This window comes from Carettochelys insculpta, chromosome 6 (assembly GCF_033958435.1).
Source record: "Carettochelys insculpta isolate YL-2023 chromosome 6, ASM3395843v1, whole genome shotgun sequence".
Lineage (NCBI taxonomy): Eukaryota > Metazoa > Chordata > Testudines > Carettochelyidae > Carettochelys > Carettochelys insculpta.
The window spans coordinates 114,064,648-114,089,048 of record NC_134142.1 but is presented as its reverse complement, the minus strand read 5'-3'; the positions used below and the strand labels follow the sequence as shown (position 1 = coordinate 114,089,048).

Genomic DNA, 24,401 nt, shown 5'->3' with positions numbered 1-24,401 from the left:
CTGCATATACAGTACACATGATGGCATGGCAGGAGGCAGAGATTCCCTCGTTCTGGATGGCTTGTCTTGCGGTTTAGCAACTCATGTTTAATACACTTCTTTCAGATTTCTGACAAGAGAACCTGCAAACTGTGTCACAGTATGGAGAATTCCCTGATTATTAAGGGCCTGATCCTCAGCTGCTGTAAGGTGCTTCAGCTTCATTCATTTCCGTAGAGCTACACCCACAGCCACCCTCCCAGGATCTGGCTCCAAGTGAGCTAGTTGGGCTTTTTACTGACACACCATGCCTCCTGGACAGTACTCTTTACCTGTACATCTCAAAGTACTTCTTCACAGGAAGGCAACTTTAATGTGTCTAGTCTCCTCTCAAGCATCCAGCACTGGCCACTGGCAGAAGGCAGGAGACCATCCTAGGTGGACCGCTGTGGCTGTTTTCATTTCCCTCTTTCAAAATGGAGAAATGGGCGCAAAAAGAAGTTTAAAAGCCTGTTGCTGCAGTGTAGCCCTGATCCCGCAGTGCCTGTAGCCCTGATCCTGCAGCCTGTTCTATAGGGAACAGAAGTTTGCCTGCACAGAACAGTTTCTTGAATTGGGGCATAAGTACCGACATAGCGTGGTAATGAACAATAATCACAACATCTCTGCTTAACCAGGACATACCATTATAGTGTCCTTCAGATTGCAATTAGCCAAAACTGGGCACGTTTCATGCCCGTTAGAGAGGGATCACACTAACTGTCCTTCAACAGTCCAAAGTGCCTATATAATGTATTTGTATTTATTTTTCATGGGCGTTTTTCAGTTTAAATACAAATATTGTCTTGTTTCACTATTTGGCCACCCACAAAGGAGACAATAACACATTTTGATGCTAGACCTTCTTGGCCCAGGAATGAATACAGATGTGCTAATCTATTATAGCCATACACAGGAAAGCCAATCAGAGTAACAACCTAATAACAATAAAAACAACAGCAGTGGGGAAGTCAAAGGCTGGCGGGATATTTTGTCTGCATGATTAAAAAGCGCAATGAGGCCCACTATTTTGGGAACTGAAGCTATATAAATACCTTAGCATAGGTCAGAAAATGACTTGGTCAGTGCTGGAGTTGTACAGAGTGGATAGCAGACTGATACAGTTGTTGAAGTGACAATGAGGAGGCAGCGGTGACCACGTGCGGAGAGTTGGGAAGCTGGTTTAGAACGGGTAGAGGTATGAGACAAGGCAAACTGATGTCACTGAGTATCTTCATCACTCACCTAGAGAGAGCAACGGACAAGATCAAGGAAGAGGTAGAAGGGATAGCTGTGCACAGGGTAAGAATTAACAACCTGAGATTCGTGGGTGATATAGTCATCAGTCATTCTTGAGGAAGATGAGGAGAAGCTAGCGAAAATGTTGCAGGTGTTCAACGAGGAAAGGAAGCAATATTTGGATAAGGAAATAGGGAAGAAGATCAGTGTAGATGGGATTGAACTAGAGAATGTAAAGAAGTTCACATATCTGGGGAGCAACAGAATGATCTATAGTGTAAGAAGGAAATAGCAACTAGAATAGCAAAAGCAAGAGCAAGTTTGAAGGTGATGGATAAGATCTAGAAAAGCAAAGTGATTAGCTTATGAATGAAACTGAGCGTCTTGAAAACGTGTGTATTCAGCAGCATGTTGTACGGATGTGAGACATGAATTATAACAAAAGATTCAAAGAGAAGAATACTGGCATTCAAGAGGAGTTGTTTTAGAAAGATCCGGAGAACAGGATGGATTCAGAAGGTCACCAACAAGGAATTATATAGGAAGATATGGCCGAAAGAGAACCTACTGCAGAAGGTTATACAACAGAAGTTACAGCTATTCAGGCGTAACTGCAGCATGAAGGATGAACGAAAAATCAAGACCCCGGTGTTCAGCATAATGGGTGGTTTGAACAGGAGAGGAAGACCCCACAGAGAATGGGTAGATGTTACAGTAGATTGGTACAGAGCCAGTCTACAGAAACTAAGGGGGTCCACACTGGACAGGGAAAGATGGAAGGAAATAGTGAGGGCGGCATCAGACACAAAGGGCACTGAGCCCATGGTGGTCGATGATGATGATGATAGCTGGAAGGGTTGCATAAAAGGTAATTTAGGTAGAAATCAGCAGTAGATGAATTCTCAGGCCAGATTTCTACATGCTGCTCCCTTTGGCTTTAGGAGAGGCTTTGCCAGGGAGCAGGACTGACAAGGGAGGCGGATTTTAGTTCTCCTTAACCGGTTTTCAGTAACTCGAATGAGTGCTGGTCACTTGCGCCAGTCTGGTGGGTGACTCCGGCCCCCGCCGCACCCCACCTTGCGCTAGCCCCGCTGCTGCCTACGGAGAGCTCGGGACTGGACGGCGCGGAGCTCTGGAGACGACCGCGGAGTCGAAAGGCGCCGGAGGGTTTTGCCACCGCGTCGTCCTCAGCCCTGTCGTGGGGGTGGGCGCGTCGGCATCTCTCGCCGCGGAGCTGCGCCCCACCCCCGGCTCCCTCCGGCGCGGGGAGGGACCGCGAGCGGGGCTGCAGAAGGGGCACTGATGGCGGGCTGAGGCTGTACAACGCCCCCTCTCCCGAGGGCTTGTCCTCCCATCCACCCACGTGCCTGCCCCCCCCCGCTCCTGCCCGAGCTGCAGCCCCCCTCCACGAGCCAGCAGCGCTCGGCGGCTTCGGAGCCCTCATAGCTGCCGCGCTCCTGGACTGCTCCCGGCCACAGCCCTGCCCGGCTCGGGGCGCGCCTGCTACCGCCGCCGAGCCCCGCACCCCCGGGCAGCTCCGCCGGGCCGGGAAAGTTGCCGCTGCGGAGCAGGGACGCCCCCGGACGCGGCGCCGGGATGGGCCGGGGCAGCTCCGCCGGGACCCCATGAGCCTGCCCCGGCCGCGGCGGGGGGCACCCCTGGGCCGTCATGCCGGGCAACGACAGCGCCTCGGCGGCGGCGGCGGCGGCGCCCGGCCACAACTTCGCCGCGCTGGTCTTCGGCGTCTCGCTCATCCTGTGCGTCCTGGGCGGGAACCTGCTGGTCTGCCTGAGCGTCTGCTCCGAGCGCGCGCTCAAGACCACCACCAACTTCTTCATCGTCAGCCTGGCCGTGGCCGACCTGCTGCTGGCGCTGCTCGTCCTGCCGCTCTACGTCTACTCCGAGGTGAGCCGCCCCGCTGCCCGCCCGGGAGAACCCAGCCCCGGGCTGCCCTGGCCTGGCCCGGCCCTGCTGCCTTTGCCGCGCTAGCGCCAAGCTGCGCCACAAGGGCGGCGCTGCGGCCGGGCCTGGGCGCTTCCCGCCCAAGCCCCGCCGCCTTGTGAGGGGAGGGACGGCGGGGGGATGCGCTCGCAGTCCAGGCGCAGCCCAGGCGAGCGGGGCAGCCGTAGCCTGGGGGTGCCGGTTCCACCTGGCTAGGGCGAGGTTTGCCTTTTACCGCCCCCGCCAACGGTTGTGGGCGTCTGTCGGGGCCCGTCCACGGGCTCCAGACCAAATCAGTGGTTTCCTGAGCTTTTTCCCGGAGGTGTCGGCTCTGCCCAACTGAAGGGGAAGGTCAGGCTGGGTAAGGGGCAAAGGCTGGCAGGAGAGTGGCACTTCTCAGCCCTTGGAGTGGACCTGGCTGTAGATACAGGCGGAACCTCTCTAATCCGCCACCCGCAGGACCTGACCGCCGGGATGGAGAGAATTCGCTGGAGCACAGGAGGTCAATATTGTGTAGCATGTTGCCAACACTGCCACTGCTTACTGGGCTCTTAGAAGCCGTTTAGGGGTGAAGGAGAGCTAAATAACAGCACAGAACATGGAGAGCCGGGACTGGTGGCTGGAAACAAACTTTATGGAACCATAGGAGACACAGCCACACCCATGATAAGTGGTCCTCCAGCTAGCTGAAATCATGCTGGATTATGGATGTTGCCAGATGAGAGAGTGCTGGGCTAGAGAGGTTCAACCTGTGTTTGGATGGGCGATTATTATTTTGGTGGCCAGTTTTGTGGCATGCTTGACATCCGTGTGTCTAGGAGAAATCTCCTAGTGTTGATAGCTCAGCCAAAAAATACTTTGAGTAACTTTGCTGCTCCACTTGTGAGGCTGGGAACTGAGAGGTGCAAATGTGGAACAGACTGAATGACAGATCTGTGTTAATTAGAAACTCTAATGCTGTACATGCCTAATCCTATTGCATGAACTCAGCAGAACTGTTATGATTAAAAAGAGCCCTTATTTTCCTAAACTTAGGTGTGGTGTGTGCCTGAAAGATAAGCTATAGAGCTGGGATGTTTTTGCCTTGTAAGTGTGAATAGAATTCAGTTTCCTGCAGTAAAGCTCATCAAAACTAAGAGAAAAACTCGTACACCCCATAAAAGTCCGTCCTCAAGCAGTTAAGCTAATGTTTGCATGTGCCCAAATTGTTTGAGAGTAAGTAGTTTGAAGAGTGCATGTTGTCAGGAGAGAGCACCCCAAAGAGAATTGCTGGAAGGCCAAGCAGATGTCGGAGACATGAGTAAAACCAGGAAGCCTAGATTAAAGTAGTCAAGCAGCAGCATCTTGTTCCCTCTACCCCCCACCCCCCGCTGCCCTTCCTGCTCTGCTAATTGTCTGAAATCACTGAGGAAACTACACACAGAGTAAGGAAACTTGTGTGTACACATGCACACACACAAGTGAGACACACAGAGCCTTTCCAGAGGGATTATAGGATTAACATGGCACTGAAGGAGAAGGGTTAAAGTGGGGTTAGGAGAGCTGGACACGTTTGGTGCAGACATTGGAGTGTCTGGGAAGCTGGATGCTGCAGGCAAAGAGGTTGGCTCTGAGAAGAGACTCCCATCCAGAACCTGATTGTGTTGGATCTGTTGTATATCTAGAGAAAATCCGGGAAAGGAGGCACAGGCCAGGAAGGATGAGGCTAAGATTTCGGTGTGCCCTTACCTACCTTGGAGCATCCATTGCCTCTGAGGATTTTCTGTGATCTGCCTGAGGCAAGGGTGATACAGAAGTGCAAGCACAGCTGCAAAGCCATCCAGCACCTGTGTGAGCATGTGACACTCCTCTGGAAGAGCTGCGTGCACTGCTTCCCAGACAGGGTCACTGCAGGCGCAGCCCAAATTGCAGAAGAGCCTTGATACCTTTAACACTCATTGTTGCAATGCCTAACTGATTTAGGAGCTAAATCTAATGTTCAAAAGGGATTTAGGCATTTAGGAGCCTAAATCTGAAGGACAGTTGATAACTGATATAGCAGTCTAAATCTTATTGTCTGTGTCCACACTTGGCCAAAACTTCAAAGGTGTGTGATTATGGTCTCAATTTCTGGGTCTGGGATTCCTCATGCTTGCTTGTTCTCTCTGCTGCCTTCCCTCTCACCTGTGACAGATCCAAATGCTGTGTGCTGAGCATCCATTTCTCACCCTAAAGGTATTTAGGCATCGATGGCGTCAACATTACAACACAATGGCTGTTGGCCACACTTGGCCAAAACTTCTAAATGGCCATGCTAATGGCCAAATTGAAGAATACTGATGAGGTGCTGAAATGAATATTCAGCGCCTCATTACCATGCTGCTGGCTGTGGCACTTCAAAAGTGCCGCTTTTGAATGCGTGTGGCTCAGCTACATGGGTGGTCCTTTTCGAAAGGACGCTGCACATTTAGAAATCCCCTTATTCCTGGGACTGCCGAGGTACCTGCACTCAATATCAGCAAGCACAGGCACAGAAAAAGCATTGTGCATAAAACTTGCATGTGTACACACATCCAGATCAAATAAGCCCTGCGAGTTTTGTGGTATAATGTGGTCATTAATTTCAGTGAACATATTTGTAAACCCAACTTTGTTTCAGGTATAGACAAAGGAAGAAATGTTTACATTCCCCTCGGCCAGTGGTGCTCAGTCTATGTGGGACTTTCAAATGACTTCCCTTGCAAATGTCCCCAGGGCCCAAAACCTGCAGTCCTCATCTAGATCCACCTCCCATGTTTTTTCTAGGTGCTGTGCCTCAGTAGGGCTGCGAGTGAGGTCGTCCAGAAAGAATCACATAGCATCCTCCTCCTGAGTGCCATCCCTTAAGCAAAACGAAAAAGCAGTCATGTAGCTCTTTAAAGATTAACAAAATTATTAGGTAAAAACAAAAAAGCAGTCAAGTAGCACTTTAAAGACTAACAAAATAATGCTATAGATCTAAAGAAGTGGGTCTGACCCACGAAAGTTCACCTAATAAATTATTTTGTTAGTCTTTAAAGTGCTACTTGACTGCTTTTTTGTTTTGATAGTATACAGACTAGCACAGCTTCCTCTCTGTTACAATTTATTAGGTGATGAGCTTTTGTGGGACAGACCCACTTCTTTAGATCTATAGCATTTCCAGTGCAGACTGAGTTATATAGCACAGAGGTCCAAAAATTGTTATCAAGGGTGATAAGAAAAATTGCAAATCAGATAGAAGATCAGAGAAAGGGGGGGTGTGGGGTAGGTAGGTAAGTATTAAACAGTCAAACATCCAATTATGTGAAAGAGTCCTTATAATGAGTCAGGTAATTGCTGTCCTTGTTCAAACCATGTGTTAATGTGTCAAATTTGAATATGAATGTTAGTTCCAAGCATTCCCTCTCTGGATGGTTGTTAAAGTCTCTTTTCTCCAGAACACAAACACTCAGAATGGCCCATTCCGTTAAAGTGCTGGCTGACAGGTTTGTGTATTTGGAGATTTTTGATGTCTGCTCTATGTCCATTCGTTCTTTGGCAAAGAGTGTTTACAGTCTTCCCAATATACAAAGTGTGCGGGCATTGCTGGCACATGATGGCATATATGACATTAGCTGAGGAACAGGAGAATGTGCCCCTGATTCTGTAACTCATGTGGTAAGGTCAAGTGATGGTATCTCCAGAATAGATATGTGGACAAAATTGGCAATGGGGCTTGTTGCAAGGAAAAGTTCCAGGATTAGTATTATTGTGGTATTGCCTGTGGTTGCTAGTGAGAATCCTCATATGTTTGGGGGGTTGTCTATAGGAGAGAACAGCCCTGTCACCTAAAGCCTTGTGGAGTGTCGCATTATGATTTTGGATAGGTTGTAGGTCTTTAATGATGCATTGCAGTGTTTTGAGTTGAGGGCTGTAGGTAGTAATGTGTGGTGTTCTGTTATTCGCTTTTTTGGGCCTATCTTGCAGTAGTTGGTTTCTGGGTATTAGTCTGGCCCTGTCGATTTGGCTTTTTTTTTTTTCCTTCTCCCAGTGGGTAATTAAGGTTTACGAATGTTTAGTAGAGATCTTGTAGTTTTCTGTCTCTGTCGGTAGGATCAGAGCAGATGCAGTTGTATCTCGGGCTTGACTGCAAAACGGATCGTGTGGTGTGTGCAGGATGGAAGCTAGAAGCATGTAGGTAAGTGTAGCGGTCAGTGAGTTTCTGGTAGAGTGATATTGATCTGGCCATCAGTGATTTGTACTGTAGTGTCCAGGAAATGTATCTCTAGTGTGCAGTGGTCAAGGCTGAAGTTGGTGGGGGGCAGATTGTTAAAGTCTCTGTGGAATTCTTTAAAGTGCTACATGACTGCTTTATTGTTGTGATAGAATACAGACTAACAGGCTATCTCTCTGTTACTATTCCCTAAGCTGCAGGCTGGAATTAAGGCCATGGGGAGAGTGTGGATTCTCCTGACTCCACAGGGTCCAAAAAATACTTCAGAGGGAGCCACTTCCCCATGGTGTGAGGAAGGGAGGGAGGTGTACAGTGTAGGTGTGAGTGCAGCTCTCTATAGGGCTGGCAGCATAGTCAGTGTGGGACACTCTTCTGCTGGACGCTGGGAGCTGTTGGGGAAATGATGCGGGGGCAGGGTGGAGGGGCTTTCTCATAATATTGATAGACTGAGTCCAGGAAAAAATCTCTTGTACTCCAGCTGCAATTGCCCCAGCTCAGCTTTGATCTCAAAACCCGACACCCCAAATCACAAATGGAGAGGCTTCTGCATTTCCTCTGAGGGGTTGTGGGATGTGACATCTTGGGCCTGCCCATGCTTTAGTTAAGGGCAGGAGCAGGACTGGATGACACTATGCAAGTGTAATCTATTGTCTACCCTGTGAGTCTTTTTCTGAGCAACCATGCTTTGAGACAGATCTGAACCAGGAAGTTGTACTACATGCAGATTTGTGTGGCCTTGTTATGTAAACTACTTTGTCTCTTAGCTGTTAGTAATTGATTAAGGAGGAGAGGAGAAGATTTTCAGCAGATCTGCTAAACTTAACATGCTCAGACTATAGGTCATAAGTGTTGAGCCAAGGCATTTCTGTATCTCTGGGGTGGTTATTTGCCCCAAACCGATATTTGGGACAAAGTACTTCTCAACCATTTATTACCAGTTCCTTTAGACTGGAGTTAGATATGTGGGTCTCCGTGTGATACAAAAGGGCGTCTTTCTTGATATGTGTTCATTTGCCTTTGTTCATCTATTAAAGAACTTTTTTCTGAAGTCCTAGATGAAAAATGACAACATTCTTCTTGCGTATTTTTCTGTAGTTTTTTGGAGTCCTGTATTCTTTTCATTGATGGACCCTTTCAGTGTTATTGAAATAATACCATCTTAACTGAGAAAATAACTTAATTCATCCCTACTGTAATTATAATATGGATCTAGAGTTGTTTAGAAGTGGTGGTGAAGACTAATGATTCTGGTCCAAATTCTAGATTTTGAAAAGTGACTATATGGGGCACCTCTGTTTTTGAGTCTCTCACCTGAGACAACTTGAGGGGCCTCATTATTCAGAAAGCTCAGAGCACATCCACCTTCTGAACGTCAAGCCTCTTTAAGGTGTCTCAGTTGGACAGCCAAAAATTATAGTCACTTAAAAAACAAAACAGAACTTTGCTGCAGAGATTAAGCAGAAGAAAGGACCTTGAGCAAATTGCTCGTAGTTCTTGTTTCTTCCAACCAACTTGCTCTTCCTTCAGTCCTGCAAGAGGCTGGTTCTGGCTGGTATTTTCCTGAGGAAAGAGGATGTTTGCTCTTGTGCAGTGCAAAATATCTGTGTCTTCTAGAGCGGGTGGTTTGTTCGGGTTCATCATCAAGAGAGCTCCAGCCAGTGCCTCTGGCATATAAACCAGGAATCCTTCAAATCTCAGATCCAGTACAGTACACCTTCATATATAAAAATAGTTTTGCAATGGTCCTTTGGGCTGTGAAGTTGTCTGTCTATGTGTGTGTCTCTCTTTTTCTCCCTCAAAAAGACTTGCTGCAGTCACCATATTGCTCATTGGTGATTGCTGGGATGGGCACAAGCCCTCTTCCCCGTTTCACCCCTAGCCTGGGGGAGAGCCCTCTCTCTTCCCATTCAGACTCCACCCCTTTCACCAATCCCCTGCACCACTCCACCTCTTACTCCCAAAGCCTCTTCCTCCAAGCGATGAAGCCCAGGGGACTAGTGCCCACAGCAGGGGTGCCCCCCACTCACCAACAGTGGCAGGACGAGGAGTGACTCAGACCCAGCCAGCTCCCAGCTGTGTCACTCTGGTTCTGGCTAACAGCGAGTGCAGGGAGAAGCACCACCCCTCCCCTGAGTGAAGTGGCTGGGAGCTGGGGAAGAGGAACAGGCTGGGGCTGAGTCACTTCTCTTCCCACTGCCACCAGTGAGTGCAGGGAGGGTGACGTCCTGCTGCTGGTGCCAGGCCTAAGAACGGGAGTCACAAAATCTAGCATGCTACGTCTGGAGGCACCTAGCCAGGAGGAAATTCCACAGAGCGGGGTGTGGCCTTTGCCCTTCCTCGCCAAGGGAATTAGGAGCCTAAGCCCGGGCTGAAGAAGATCATATCTTTCTATGCTGGAGTCACAGCCGTGAACTCTCCCCACAAGCTAGGCCACTAAGCCAGGTCAGCATTTTTTTGCAAACAGTGATGGGCTGGAAAGAGTGAGTGACTCTGTAGCCCACTGGCTGGGGAACTCACCTGAGAGATCCTGATTACAGTTTCTGCTCCTGTGACTATTTACTTAGGCATCCATAAAGTGGCACGGCTTCCTGGAGAGACTGACGCCCACCCAGAATATCCTGTAGTGTGCTGTTTACAGCACCCACTTGAGACATGGGGGCTATAAGGTTCAAGTCCTGCTCCCAGTCAGGCAGAATGGGGACTTAAACCAGTGTCTCCCAGGTCCTGGATGAGGGCCCAAACCACTGGGGTAACAGGGACAGAGCAGCACCGCCTTGGGCTCCTGCTAGATCAGGCCATGGGGACAAGCTAGGTGAGGAAATGCCTAGTGGGAGGACTCCCATCAAGCTGTAGATGCTGAGATGTTGGGTGTGCCAGGACTTGAGCAGCATTGTGAATGCCTGCTGGAAGAGAGGGAGGTACCTCTAGGACCAGGCAGCAGCTGAGTGGGGGTTCTGAGGAGATACATTTGGGATGTAGACATAAAGTGACCATGGGGACCTAATCCCTCTGTGGATATAACTCTGTTTCCTCCTTCTTCCTGTTTACCTCTTCTAGCCTAACAAGCAAGCCACCAGGAGTCCAGCCTGGGCCTCATGCTTGGCAATGCAGAGTGAAGCTTCTAGGCCTTGGGGCTGAGATAAATATCTTCATTCTTTTCCACGCCCATCCCCACCCCAGGTTTCATTAGTGTTCCCACTTCTCATTGAATAGCCACTGGGAGAGCCATTGTTCCTGATCAAGGTCCAAATTTGTTCATGACAAGGCTCATTTGCTGAGATCAGTCCCACTCTCTTTAGAGAGGTGACTCAGAACCAAGCAATCAAGGCAATCTGAATTTTTGCCATTTCTTGTGATTTGTCATGGGCTCTTGGGGTGGCTGCAAACGAGCATGAGATCCATCTAGTCCAGTAGCTTATTTCTGACCAGGGTCAACACCAGATGCTTCTGAAGAAGTTTTGATATCTTAATAAAATTAAATCTTAAGGTCAGAAGGACTTTGTGGTTGTGTAGTCTGCTCTCCTTTATAGCACAGGCCACAACACTTCCTGAAAATAGGTGTGAAGAAAATCCATGCTGGATAATTATGGAGGACCCTGTCCATAAAGAAAGCTTCTTCCTAACCCCAGTCAATTAGAGATGGACTATTAAGCTTTGTGTGCCTCTCAATACACCAGACTGTCTGTCAAAATGAATCCTGCTAACAGTACTATCTGTCATCTCTGCCAAACACAGACCCAGGGCTCTCCATCTCCTAAGAAGTAACAACTAAATCTCTCTGAATAGGGACTAGTTAGCTAATGAGCTTGGCCTCTCAGGACCTCTCCCAGGCTCGGTATTGATACGACTCCTGCAAGAGTTGTGCAAACCACACCTAGGGAATTTGTAAGACCCGGTGTATGGGATTATATTTGGTGAGGAGGCAACAGAGGGAAGCCACTTCTACAATGAGTTCATTAGCTGCTCTATTTGAAAAGAATGTTCTCTAGAAAGATGTGCAGCTTTGCCAGAAATACTGCCCATGATTCCCATGGGAATGCTGGAGGGCTTTTCCAAATTAGAAAGCAGAAAATAAAGAAAAGCTGATGGAAACAAAGTTGCCTGTGAGCATTATTTAATGCAGCCCCTATGCCATTTAAGGGTCCTGTGGCACCTTATAGACTAACAGAAAAGTTTAGAGCATGAGCTTTCGTGAGTTAACTCACTTCTTCAGATGACCAGCATCTGAAGAAGTGAGTTAACTCACGAAAGCTCATGCTCTAAACTTTTCTGTTAGTCTATAAGGTGCCACAGGACCCTTCGTTGCTCTACAGATCCAGACTAACACGGCTACCCCTCTGATACTATGCCATTTAAGATATTAAGAACTTTACACTGTGTAACTTTACAGTAAATTGCAAGAGATTAGCCTGTCATCAGGTAGCAATTCATCCCTGAACCTAGTGAAGCCAATTTTGTCTATTAATTCCAAGTCAGTCAAGTGTCAAAGAGGCAGTTGGGTGCTTTAGGTAATGCAGGTGGAGGGTCATGCTGCATGGCAACAAGTCATCCTTCATTGCTGCTAATACCACATGGAAAACAGACTTTTTCCAGTTAGAAGTGATTCTCTTTATATTTTCTCTCTCCTCTGTTGGAAACTAGAAAGAAACAGGCTGGGAGAGCTTTCAAAAGCAATTAGCATTTTTGGGTACTTTAAATGGATTATTAGAACAGGCTGACCACCTGTGCTTTGGGAATCAGGTACCTTTAAATCTGGGCCTCCAAAGATTCCAAAACTCACAGGGACTTTTGAAAATCTTGTCCTCAACTCCAGACTCCTGTCTTTCTAGTAGTCAGTCCCACCTCCCAGGATCTGCGTATGGCAAGACTTGAGGTTGAGAATGGACTCAGAACACCTTCCCAGTGCCCAAGGTGTTTGATGTTTGCATTTGATCAAGTCTAGAGAGAGGTTCAAAAAATTAAATGTGGCCTGAACCTTGATCTGGCTCCAAGGTTCCAGTCAGGCTGTTTGCACAAAAAGTAACCATTTCCCTGGAGTCCTATTCCTCAGCAGAAGTCACAACCTTGCAGTGACATCACAACTGGTGGCCATTATTCCTGGTGCAGCGCTTCTGCCCTGTAAATTACGTGCTTGGGAAGGATTCTGAATACAGTAGAACCCTCAGATTGCAAAGAACTCAGTATATCAGGGGTGTTAAAATGACTAACTGGTTAAGGCTTAGTCTTAGTAAGAGAGTCCCAAACCTTATCCAAGTAACAGAGAGGTAGCCATGTTAGTCTGTACTCCAACAAAACAAAGCAGCAGAAACGTAGCACTTTAAAGACTAACAAAATGATTTATTCGGTGATGAAGTTTCATGGGAGAGACTCACTTCTTCAGATCAATCAGATCAGTTCAGATCAACCTTATCCAAATCACTGTGCCATCTCTCTCCCTTCTACAGTGGGGCCAACAGTCATTGGGGGCAAGGTTGAGGGGGTGGTTCTGTGTCCCAGGAAGGGATAGTGCCTTGGGCAGAAGGGGCGGGGCCTAGAGCAGTCATCCCTTAGTGCCTCTCAGACCACGGTACTGCCCCCCGTCCCTTCAGAGCTATCTAGAGTGGTACAGCAGTGCTGCCACAACATTTCAAAGGGGCCTGGCACTCCAGGCGCTGCCACTGCTACTTTGGCAGCGGTTGGCGCTCCAGGCCCCTTTGAAAGGCTGGGCCCTGGGACAGTTGCCCCATTTGTCTCCCTCCTCCCCACCCCCGTCAGCAGGCCTGCCATCCAGTCTCCCAGGATGGTGTTACGCCATTATTCTGGTACTGCAGGTTTGGTTCACCTTTCCCAAGTAATGGAGTCTGTGCCACTTGCCTTGGGAAATTGTTGCACACACTTGTACATCTGAGTGCCAGGAAGCTAACTGATGTCCAGTGTAAATTACGTCCATTCCATTGCTCCTAGGTCTACCCTTGTGCATCCTGCTGAATAACACCCCTTTGTCTTCCAGGCACGTATTCCCAGCATGTCCCACACACACCGGCGTGACCTCTTAGTCAGACTATAAATATTTAGCTGTTTCCTTAAAAGTATTTAGCGCTCTTTAGTTTCCCATGGGTACGGTCTCTGTTGCTTCAGCTTCTGTAATCACTCTTGTTCCTATTTTCTCAACTTTCTCCTGTTCATCAGCATCTCCCTGCTAGTGCAGTCCCTGAATGAGGTATTTTGGCAGCCTTTGCTCCAGGGTTGTCTGAGAGTAACTGTTACTCCTTAGCTCGAAGATGGGATGTTTCTGCATTGTAATAAAGGGACAAGCAGAAGTGCCCTAGCAAGCATCATCATTAGCAATGCTCTATGAGATCTGAATGGCTCTGTGCCATTTTCAGCTCACCTCCTCCACTTCTCCAGCCACACTTGGGTCTTAAAATGTCATTGGCTCTCCCACAAGGGGAACTGCAATGAGGACACTCAGATGTCACAGCGTGGTTAATTAGCTGTCATTTGGGCAGCTAATTTGGCATCAAATATCTGTCTCTGTGCTAATATTGGCCACCAGTCAATACTGACTTCCACACTTCAGTGTGCATTCTGGCTCAGTGCCTGTGGAGACTAACTCACAGATCTTGGCTGCATCTGAAAGCCTACTCCTTTCAGGGAGGATGAAAATTGGGCAGGGTCTGTACTTTGCTTTGCTTGTCCAGCATCTAGCATGCTGGTGGGCACTGCTGAAGCAAAGAACAATCCTGGAGAGGAGGACACTGCTGGAGATTGCAGTCCTGATTCTGGTCTCAGACTGGTGTTATTTTGTCAGCCTCATGGGAGTTACTTCGTAGTTTAGGGCTGCATCTGAAACACATGGAAATCAGTTGTCTTTGCTTTGATATATTTCAATGGCATTAGATCAGGCCCTTAAAGTGGTTAATGAGATCAGACTCAGGCCCCACATCACCAGGCAGAACGAAGTGAGAAGTTGGTGGTCAAAACAACTGTATCACCTGGTGCCCTAAGGCCAGGCCTGCAATAAAGGGGAATGTCAAATTAATATCTGCAACTCCAGCTACATTAATTATGTAGCTGGAGTCAACCTACCTTAATTTGAGTTTCTGCGTCACCTCCACTTCAGGAGGTGAGCGAGAGCAAGTACTGCCCTCAACATCCCTTATTCTTCATGAAGAGCAGGAGTGCCCTCACCTGTGAGTTCAATTTTTAGTTCATCCCTACCAGACGCGTCCTAGAACTCTGGAAGATCAACCGTGGCAGTGGTAGTCTTCCAGCTAGTGAAGATTTACTCTGGGAGATCAAAGCAGGTGCAGTGGGTATGAAGATAAGGACTACTTATTGGAGCAGAGGCATCAGCAGTTCTACCCTACCACAGTCAGAGAGCACAACCCCTGCAGGCAGCTGGTTTATTCCAGGGAGCGACACTCACGTGCCATGTCATCTTTGGGAGGGTTACAAAACCACCCCAAATGCCATCTGTTTTGTGCAGCTTCAGAAGGTAAAAATGACAATACCAAACCAAACACACAGCATGTGACAAGATAAGAAATACCTGCTGCTTGCTAAGTGCCCTCCCCCACCCTCCAGCTGTGATCGGATTTAATGTTATTTTCTCAACAGAAGGAAGTACTTTTCTATTATAGAAAGGTCCAAAAAGCCACATAAAAAACAGAACCTCTCAGTTTAAAACCATGTCATGATCCAATCTCTTTGAAAGAACCAGTATTGTTTACTAATTTTCCTAGTGTGTTGTACATGACAGGACATTGGTTCTGTTAGCTATTAACTTTCCCAAAAACTGAAGCCTTGCCTACACTTAGACAACTTCAGTACTTCAGTGAAGTTGTTACTCCCATCCTTACTGGTACTGCACCTCCTGACAGGCAGTAGCCATGTCAGGGGAGAAAACCCTGTTACTGGCCTAGCGCTGCCTATATGGGGAGTTAGGTTGGTGCCACACTCTTGAATGACATAAATATACTGATGTAAGTTGCTAGTATAGACCAACCCTCATGAGGCTAGAGAATTTGCTTCGCAAATGAATTCCTAGGAAAGTTGTTATTAATAATGTGTCATCCACTGTAATCCTGAGACTCCACCTTCATAAGGCCATGACAGAGCCAAGTCCCTGGACTGTTCGTGTCCATGTATGCTGCGCAGAAGTTCCTTCAATGCCTCCTTTCCATCAAGCCCACTCATCTGTGTGATTCCCAGTTGGCTGCTTAAAGCTGCTTGAAACCTAGGGAAATGATTGATGTTAAAATTGCTTTTCCTCTTTCTGCATGTTTCAGAACAGACCTGCTTTTTGTAAATGCTTTCCATAAACTGATTAGTTCAGCTAGTGGGGGGAAGTCCATTGTGGAGTATCTACCCTGAAAAGTTTACATTCCAGCCAGTCTCTGCTAGGCAAATGTGGCGAAGTTCAGGAATGAAAATTGCTGCTGGAATTTTCCCCCTGCCCTTCTCTAGGACAGATGGTTGTGAACGCACCAAGTGTTACTATGTTAATTTCATTTCCCTAAAACTAGAACTGCTCTAGCCTACTCCCAAGGGTTTGCTTTTTACACAGTGCGGGGCAGGGTTTAATTGTGTAGTAACAAGCAGCAAATTATCTGCATTGTTATTTACTAAGGGGCCATTCATACTTTGACCAAGTGAAAGAGGAATCACTTCTGGGTATTCAAGATCCGTCAGTTACCTAAGGAACCCATTCCAGATGACCTGGTTACCTGTTTCACAAAACAAAAAACCAGTCACGTAGCACTTTAAAGACTAACAAAATAATTAACCTCATGAAAGCTCACCTAATAAATTATTTTGTTAGTCTTTAAAATGCTACATGACTGCTTTTTTGTTTTGTGAAGATACAGACTGACATGGCTACCTCTCTGTGACTGGTTCCCTGTTTGTTTGACAGGGACCTCGTCTCCCGAGTTAATGTATGAGCTCATGGTGATTATGAATCCTGGTGAAAAATGACTTTCTGGTGGGTTTTTGCCTTCACTCCAGTCAGCAGTGGCTGTAATGTATCTCACTTCTTCTGCTGGGTGGTGTTTTGGTGGAAACACTAACCTTACCCACGCCTGAGCCTCCAGCCAGGCTAAAAAGTAAGGAATAAGAAAGGTTTGGTCTACAATGTGTGGAGATCATCTTCATTGGGGGATATAGATAGGACAGAACAGAGATGATATTAAGCCTTTCCCCCATGGCAATCCTGGTCATGGGACTGTGTCTAGGATCCCCTCTTAAAACATATTGAAATGTGGTGGACACACTGCTACTAATCACACCAGTCTGGTAGCCTGGGTAGGAGTTAGTGGGGCTTCCTCAGGCTGCTGGCCAAGCTGCGGTGTCCAGACAGATTTATTTACTGAGGCTTGTGAGTGTGTCTGCTCAGTGACTTGCAAAGCCCCGTGTGACATCAGGGTCTGCCATGCACTGACTGCATCTCTCTTTTGGCTTTCAGTTCCAGGGAGGAGTGTGGGCCTTGAGCACAGGTCTGTGTGATGCACTGATGACCATGGATGTGATGCTGTGCACAGCCTCTATCTTCAACCTCTGTGCTATCAGCGTGGATCGGTAAGTACATCTCCCAGCCACAGAGGTGATGAGAGCTGACCTTTGGAGTTGGAGTTGGTTTTTGAACGGAAATATGTTAGCTGGGCCAGTGAGGGGGTGCGTAATAGACAGGTGGGAAGTGATCATTGGATCATAGAGTGCTCTCTGCAAAGTTCTGTTCCCTCTGTGCTCTGTGGTCCCTGTACTCCAAACACCAGCCTGACTTCCTTTTCGGAGCATGTGTGTAACAAGAATATCTCCCTAAAGATTTAATTAACAGCGCTGGGCACTTGTTCAATTTACATTTCAATAGGCCAGCTATGGCATCTCAGCAAAACGTGAGCTGAGAACCTATTTTCTGAGGATTAATAACTGTCAGAGGACGTGTTTGTTCTGTCACCCTTGCAAACTTTGGCTATGAATCCATGGCCAGTGTCTTAAACATCAGTGGATTATTACACATGCATGTTATGCCCTGTGAAACCAAGTGAGTTAGAAGATACTAGCTGTCTGGAACCTGGGATGAGGAAAGCAGAAGCTTTGGTGGCTCAGCACAGACTGATCCATCCACATCTGGCACCTGCTTGGTGACCTACAGAAAAATGCACTATCCCTTTCATGCTACAGAGGCTGTATAATAAGGGAGTCTAGGTGAGGTGAATGCCAGAATTTCCAGTGGTGGCGAAGCACATGGGCCAGGCATTCTGGGGGAAGTGGATTGTGTGGGTGGGAACCCGACCTGGAATTGTATGGAGGCCCTCTCTCTAGGGCAGTACAAGGCAATGTGTGGGAACTCTTAGCAGTGATTTGGGTCGGGGAAGGCAGATGAAAGAGTACCTTTTTTCCAGGGAATCCTGCTGTTCACTTTCTTCTGCCATGTTGAGTGGGAAGTAAACAGCATGGAGGAACGTGACAGTGAGAGCAGGAGCTCACGCTGAGTGGCAGTGGGGGGTATGAGGAGGGAAGAGGCAGCACCACAACACAGGTCTTCAACCACCAGGCTGCTAGTGGAAGTGACAGCCTGGGAAGGAACTGAGCATCCCTAGCTGGAGAACAGGGGAGTGAAGGAAGGATGTGTCAAAGTGGGCTCAGGAAAGAGCTGAGGGAGTAGACACCCGAGAACAAAGCAGTGAATGTCACCTGAGCAATGGGCTGGACACAGTCTGTCATCTTGGGCTTCCCTCCCATCCTTTGATCACCAAACATGGCAGGATTGATAGGTGTTAAGTTCAGAAGGGACCATTGGGTAACCCACCAGCCTGAGTTCCTGCCTGACAAAAGTCACAGAATCTTACCCAGGGATGAGGTGAGATTAGTCCTATCCTGAAGAAATGCTACAGCCCTCCTTCTGCTAAGGGAATTCACACGTGTGTAACACCAGGGACATAGAGACACAGCACACACCCCTCTTGTGACACGCTGTCCGGATGCCATGTGGCGTGAACACTGGTGCTGCTGGCTCTGGGTTTATGACCCACTTTGTGCCAGTCCCATGTGATTAGTGAGGGTTTGGTCACATCTGCCTAACGATACTGATGAGAATAGCCTGCTGGTAGATGGGACATAATAAAAGGGCACTCCCCTGAATGCGTGGAGGAAAAGGGTCCTGGCCAGCAGCAGGACTTCAGCTAGGTCTGGGGTTAGCTGGGGCAGAACGCAGACTGCTCCACTGCTGGTCAGAGCCTGGCTCAGTAACAGGCGGTGCTCTGCTGGCACTGCTCTCCCAGCTCAGGGCAGCTCTGTGCTACCAATCTTGACCCCGTTTTCTCTGTGTTCCAGGTTCATTGCTGTTTCCATTCCACTGAACTACAACCGGCAGCAGATCGACCTGCGGCAGCTGATCCTCATCTCCACCACTTGGATCTTTGCTTTCGCTGTGGCATCCCCTGTCATCTTCGGCCTCAACGATGTCCCAGACAGGGACCCCACCTTGTGTCAGCTGGAGAACAACAACTACATTGTCTACTCCTCCATCTGCTCCTTCTTCATCCCCTGTCCGGTCATGCTGGTCCTTTACTGCGCCATGTTCCAGGGACTCAGGCGATGGGAGGAGGCCAGGAAGGCCAAGCTGCAGGGCAGCGTGTATGCGGGTGGCTGGAAGCGGTGCTGCCCACCTCCCCTCAGGGAGAGGAAGCAGGCGGAGCTCAGGCTGGAGAGGCGCAGCCTGTATGTCGCCTCTGAGTGCTCTCTCCCTAGGGACTACGCCACGAGCAGTGGCATCCAGACTGTCTCCTACCCTCACCTCCAGTACTCTCACCCAGGACACAGACCGAAACAGGCCAAGATCAATGGCCGCGAGAGGAAGGCGATGAAGGTGCTGCCAGTTGTGGTGGGTGAGTGGATGATCCTTGTTAGGTGCTGCGAGAGCAGTGGAGAGGGCAGTGACACCAGGGCTGGACTTTTCAGACAGGCTTGGTACGTAGGGAGCTGTTTGTCTGTGGAAATCGGCCTCTAGTGCAGGTGCTGGCTTGAAACTATTGCCCCAGTTGTGGGCTTTTTGATCGCTTGTAAACATTGTCCTGAGACCATTCGAAAAGCAGCCCCCCGGGTGAGCACTAGTGGTGCCCAGGTGAATGGAGCACTTCATCCCATCCACCACTCATGCAGCATTAGCACTTGGCTGCCTCGGGACACATGGGCAGAGATCTCGCCTGGCATTTCAGTCTCCAGTGGCTGCTTCAGATGCTGCCACAGAGCTTCTGCGCGAGTCATTCCAGTGTGGCCTCTCCAGACTCTTCCCTTCCAGCTCTGCAGCATTCTGGGGCACAGCCTTGGCCAGGTGGGAAGGCTACCTATATGCCCCTAGTGCAGCACTCCCAGCATGTGAGCATGTTGGTTGGTGCACTGGAAGAAAGGCGTCACAAGGTCTCTGCTCTCCTGCCCAAAGGGCGAGGCTAAGATCTGTGTGCTCCTGGATGCTGAACAGAAATCCTTTCCTGAGCTGCAGAGATGAGAGTGTTTGACTCCTTCTGTTTAATGCAAAGCTCTCCTGATCATCAGTACCTGGCAGATGAATGCCCCTCCCAAGCAACTAGCTGTGGGCAGGTCCCTGTGGCTGATTCCCAACCCTGGCCTCAGCACTACTCTCCCGCCAGCGAGCTTGCATTTGAAACAGACACACGGGCGTAAATGGGCAGAAACCACCAGGGAGTTTTGGTAGGGTCAGTCTCCTTGGCCTTGGCAGGACTAGCATGTCAGGAAGTGAGCAGTGCTGAAAGCATCATGAAAAAGCATGAGGTTTGGATAATTACTGCTAAATAGCTATACTTTGAAGGGCAAGGGAGGGTCAGGTGGTAGCAGGGCATGTGCGAGGTCCAGGGTTGTAAGGTGCCCTGCACCTTTATTTTCCCATTTCAGCTTCCTGCACCACAAGACAGAAGTGTAGTCTCTTCTGAGCTGCTACATCCTCCCCTGGCAGGTGGATGGAGAGTGGGCAGGGCTGGGTGAGGTACCATCCCACGTCCATCCCCCTCCTGCACGTGCTGGGGAAGTTATGCTGTGCCAGGTTCAGGGCTCTCCTCCTCCTGCCTCCTCCACCCCCTGGCTGACTGAGGTTGAGGCAGACATAGCTGCTTGGTGCACCCTGTGCGTGGTGCAGTGCAGAGTTAGGGGTTTGATTGTCCTGACTCATGGGGCAGCTGGAACTAGCAAGGATTCTCTAGACATCCTGGCTCGACCACTGTGACCTGCAGTGCAGGAAGTGCGCGAAGCAATCAGACCAGTGACAATCCCCAGTGGTAATCCTGTCTCATCTCCCCTGTCTGAAAATCCTCATACTCCCACGTGGAAGCACATGCCGGCCTGGTGTGTTCTGGCTAATGAGGATGCTTATCCTAAAGCCTTTACAGCTCTTTAATCTGCTAGCTAAAGGCATCCAGAGACAAGGTGAGTGACGTAGTGCCTGTTATTGGACTGGCTTCTGTGGGTGAGAGTCAAGCTTACCCAGAGCTCTTCTTGAGGCCTGAGGCAGGACCTGTCACGTCACAGCAAAACACAAGGTGGGGCAGACTGTTTAACTTGAGTTACTGGGACACCTTGTAAGAGACCATTCACGGTCAAGTGTCCCGTTACCAGCTCTGTAGTCAGAGGACAATAAGAGGAGGTTAGTGAGCTACAAATTGTGATAAGCCAGAAATCTAGTGTGTCTGTTCAGTCCATGGTTTTTAGAGCAAAGTCCAGGCCTACATTTTCATATTTATAGGGGTGTACCTCTGTCGGTCAGGGGTGTGAAAAATCCTCCCCACCAGGAGTATTTCTACCAGCCCAATCCCCAGTGCAGAGCTTCTCCCGGTGACAGAGCTGCTCCCTCTCAGGGAGGGTAGGATGACTATGCCAACAGGAGCATTTTCCCTTAAAACACTGCGTTGGCACAGCTGCACGGAAGCGCGTGCACTGCTGTAACACTTATGTGTGGACCTGCCCTAGTGGAGTAACGCGTTTAAACGCCCAGACTCATCTTTTTCCTGTGGGGATGAGGCCTGCTCCGTCCGATGCAGAGGGATCGCTTTGTGAAAAGTGTTCACCCACCAGCAAGTCGGTGTTTTGGTCCTTTGCCCTTTTTGTGCATGAGTTCTTTCGAGCGCACAGTGAGTGCCTGGAGTAGCATCTTGGTGTGCTAAAGCCAAGTGAGAGCCCCTGGCTGGAAGCCCAAATATTTTAAACTGGAAATGAAGACAGCTTTCTACTATTCAGGAGCAGGAGGCTTTAAATCCAAATTGGCTTGCTGGCTAAAAGCTGTGGTAGCTCAACCCCAGACAGCGGCTCGGTTTGCTGCAGGAACCAGGAGGTGATGCAGAGAGCTTGTGCTAGGCCGGAGATAATCATAATGCTCTCCTAGTGGACGTTACAGATCTGTGACTCCCAAAAAACAAAGTACTTTAGTGTCACTGTTTGTCTCCTTGGAGACTTTTCTGTCATTTGATGGCATCAGTGCTATGCCTTTTGGCCACAGGCTGCAGGGGATGTGTTCGGTGCAGGAGCTCTCGCCTCTTGGCACACCCTGTATGTAAAGGCAGGGTTGGGATGATGTAGCAGGATAACTTATTCCGCCCCTTAGGCCATGTTTGCACCACCACTGAAGTCAGGAAAACTTGTGTTGCTCAGTGGTGTGAAAAATACCTCCTCCCCAAGGGATGAGTTTCACCAGTCTAAGTGGCAACGTGGAGAGCAACTGCACAAGAGTCACACCGCATCAGTACCGCTGTGCTGCTGTCAGCAGCTAATGTATACCAATCTCTACTGCTCAGCCTCCTGTCTGGTCACGAAAGCACAATGGCAGGATATGGGGAAGCAGGCTGAGGCCATGGCATGGTTGTGTGCATGTCCCAGTGGGTCTAGATGGTGGAGTCACTCAGTTTTGTAAAGGGGAAGTCCTTCTGAGTCTTCTCCCCTCCCTGAATGGATTTGGAGGGGCTTTTCTGCAAGGCCAGGAGTTCATGTAATCCAAGCATACCCAACAGACAGAGCTTGAGTGACTGCATGAGCGTGTCACCCAGAACTATGCACAGCAACAGCATAGATGACACCCCCCCCACCACAGGTGTGACAAAAGGACACAAAGACAGTAGGGGTTGCCCCCTCCACAGCCCATCCACCATTCTGTCCTTCATGCTCAAATCATCACTGTTAATCTCTCGCTGATTCAAGAGCACTAAGAGAGCGTGGTGACGTTCTTGGCCTTCCAGGTACCAGTGCTAGGGGAAAAAAAAAAGCCAGCCCCTGAGAGCTACCAGCGCCAACCCTGCCTATTGTTAGGTGTGTGCTCTTACAGCTACTAGCAGATTGCATGTCTCTGAGCCTGAAATGATTTGGAGCCAAAAGGAAACAAAGCTTAAGACAGCAGTAATGGCAATCAGCCCAGCATTATGGGTCCTGTCAATAGCCAAGTATGAATCAAGGTAGTTTTTGTCAACCAAAGATGCAAAACTGGAGCTGAAAGAGAGCAGGCTTTGTGGTCTGATGAGCCTTTCTGGCCTTGACCTACAACTTGCTGATGGGGTCGAGCCAGGAGGGCTGCAAGCCAAACAAAGTCAGTGGGGTAGCGAGTCAGATGAGGCTTTTTAGAGACTGAATTTGGAAGCTGGCACCTTGTGTGACTGCTTCCCTGGGGAGACCGCCCTAGATGCTTCTGGCTCTTGTGGAGTCTGAGCACCTCCCACTCTGCCCTTGGGAGCAGATTTCTGGACAGCTTCCAGGTTGGGTTTGGAGACTTATGCCAGTCACGCAGCTCCTGAATGAAAGGCAGCAGTTGTATCCAACACGTAACAACTGGGTTTAAGCCAACCCACCCAGAACCCCGATCAGTGTTCCCTGTAAGTAGTGTGGCTGTGCAGGGGAGATTCAGCTGGTTAGCAGAGCACCCATCTCTAGGTTTTGTTTGTACAGGTGGTGAACATTTGCACATGCCTCAGTGCACATACAAATTTATTCTGCACATGGGTGGAAAAGAATAGAGACCGTTGACCCTGATATTTACATTTCATTCGGCTGTTGGTTTTCAACTTGTGGTCGTCAAGGGGTCAGTGGGTCTTGGCCACCCTGCCCTTCCTCCATGGATGTCCTACAATGGAAAAAGTTGAGCCCCACTGCTCCAGGTGATGGGTTGGTATCTCCACATTTTGCTGTGCCCTTTGGCACTAGCCCCACGCTCAAACTGTGACCAGTCCTGGGCAGGAAGAGATGGCTGGAGAGGTTGCTCAGTACTTGCCCTCTCTATCTTTCTGTTTGTCCTGATTCTCACTTCCTCCAACAGTGCGTATATGTCTGTCTAGCTCTGTAACCCCTTCATTTGTTCACACACCTTACTAAGCCAGAAGCGTGCATGGTAGTTCTCTGATATACCACTGCAATCTCAGAGGCTTTGGCTGTTGGCTCACCTGCTGTTATTAATAGTGATTGGTCTTTGCCTGCATAGCTAGTGTGCCCACAGGATAGTCTAATATTTGTTTATGGGAACAGTGACAGCCTAGAGCTCATTGGACAGACACGTTGTAAGAGACTCTCTCTGATTAGACCAGACAGTCACAGTGGGAGGGAAATGGAGGAACAGAGGTGACATTAGTTTCCCCAGGTCTCCTCCTTAGCCCTGTGACCCCACCACTGGTTTTCACAGCTGCTTCACTCTTATTTATCAACCACCCCAGTACTTGTGTGCAGTGTGGCTGACTGTGCTGTGTTCTCTTTCACAGGTGCTTTCCTCTTCTGCTGGACACCCTTCTTTGTAGTACACATAACAAGAGCCCTGTGCAAATCCTGCACAGTCCCTAGTCAGGTCACCAGCATTGTCACATGGCTGGGCTACGTGAACAGTGCCCTCAACCCCATCATCTACACCATTTTTAACACCGAGTTCAGGAAATTCTTCCGCAAAGCTTTGCATGTCTTCTGCTAATGCTGTTGTCTGCTGGATGGAGGGGGCCCAAAAGCCCAGAGCATGTCAGGAAGCAAAGATGAC

At 48.9% G+C, this 24,401-nt stretch overlaps 1 protein-coding gene across 2 annotated transcripts; it reads left to right on the top strand.

Moving 5' to 3' along the window:
- Nucleotides 1-2,921: 2,921 nt before the first annotated feature.
- Nucleotides 2,922-24,401, top strand: DRD4 (dopamine receptor D4). Of its 2 annotated transcripts, none has more exons than XM_074995998.1 (4): nt 2,922-3,162; nt 16,857-16,969; nt 18,728-19,281; nt 24,136-24,401. In XM_074995998.1, the coding sequence occupies exons 1-4, from the start codon at nt 2,926-2,928 to the stop codon at nt 24,336-24,338; spliced, it is 1,107 nt and encodes a 368-aa protein (XP_074852099.1). In that variant the 5' UTR covers nt 2,922-2,925; the 3' UTR covers nt 24,339-24,401. The 2 variants fall into 2 exon arrangements, with proteins under 2 accessions (XP_074852099.1, XP_074852101.1); XM_074996000.1 differs by having other exon boundaries at nt 18,728-19,277; nt 24,136-24,310.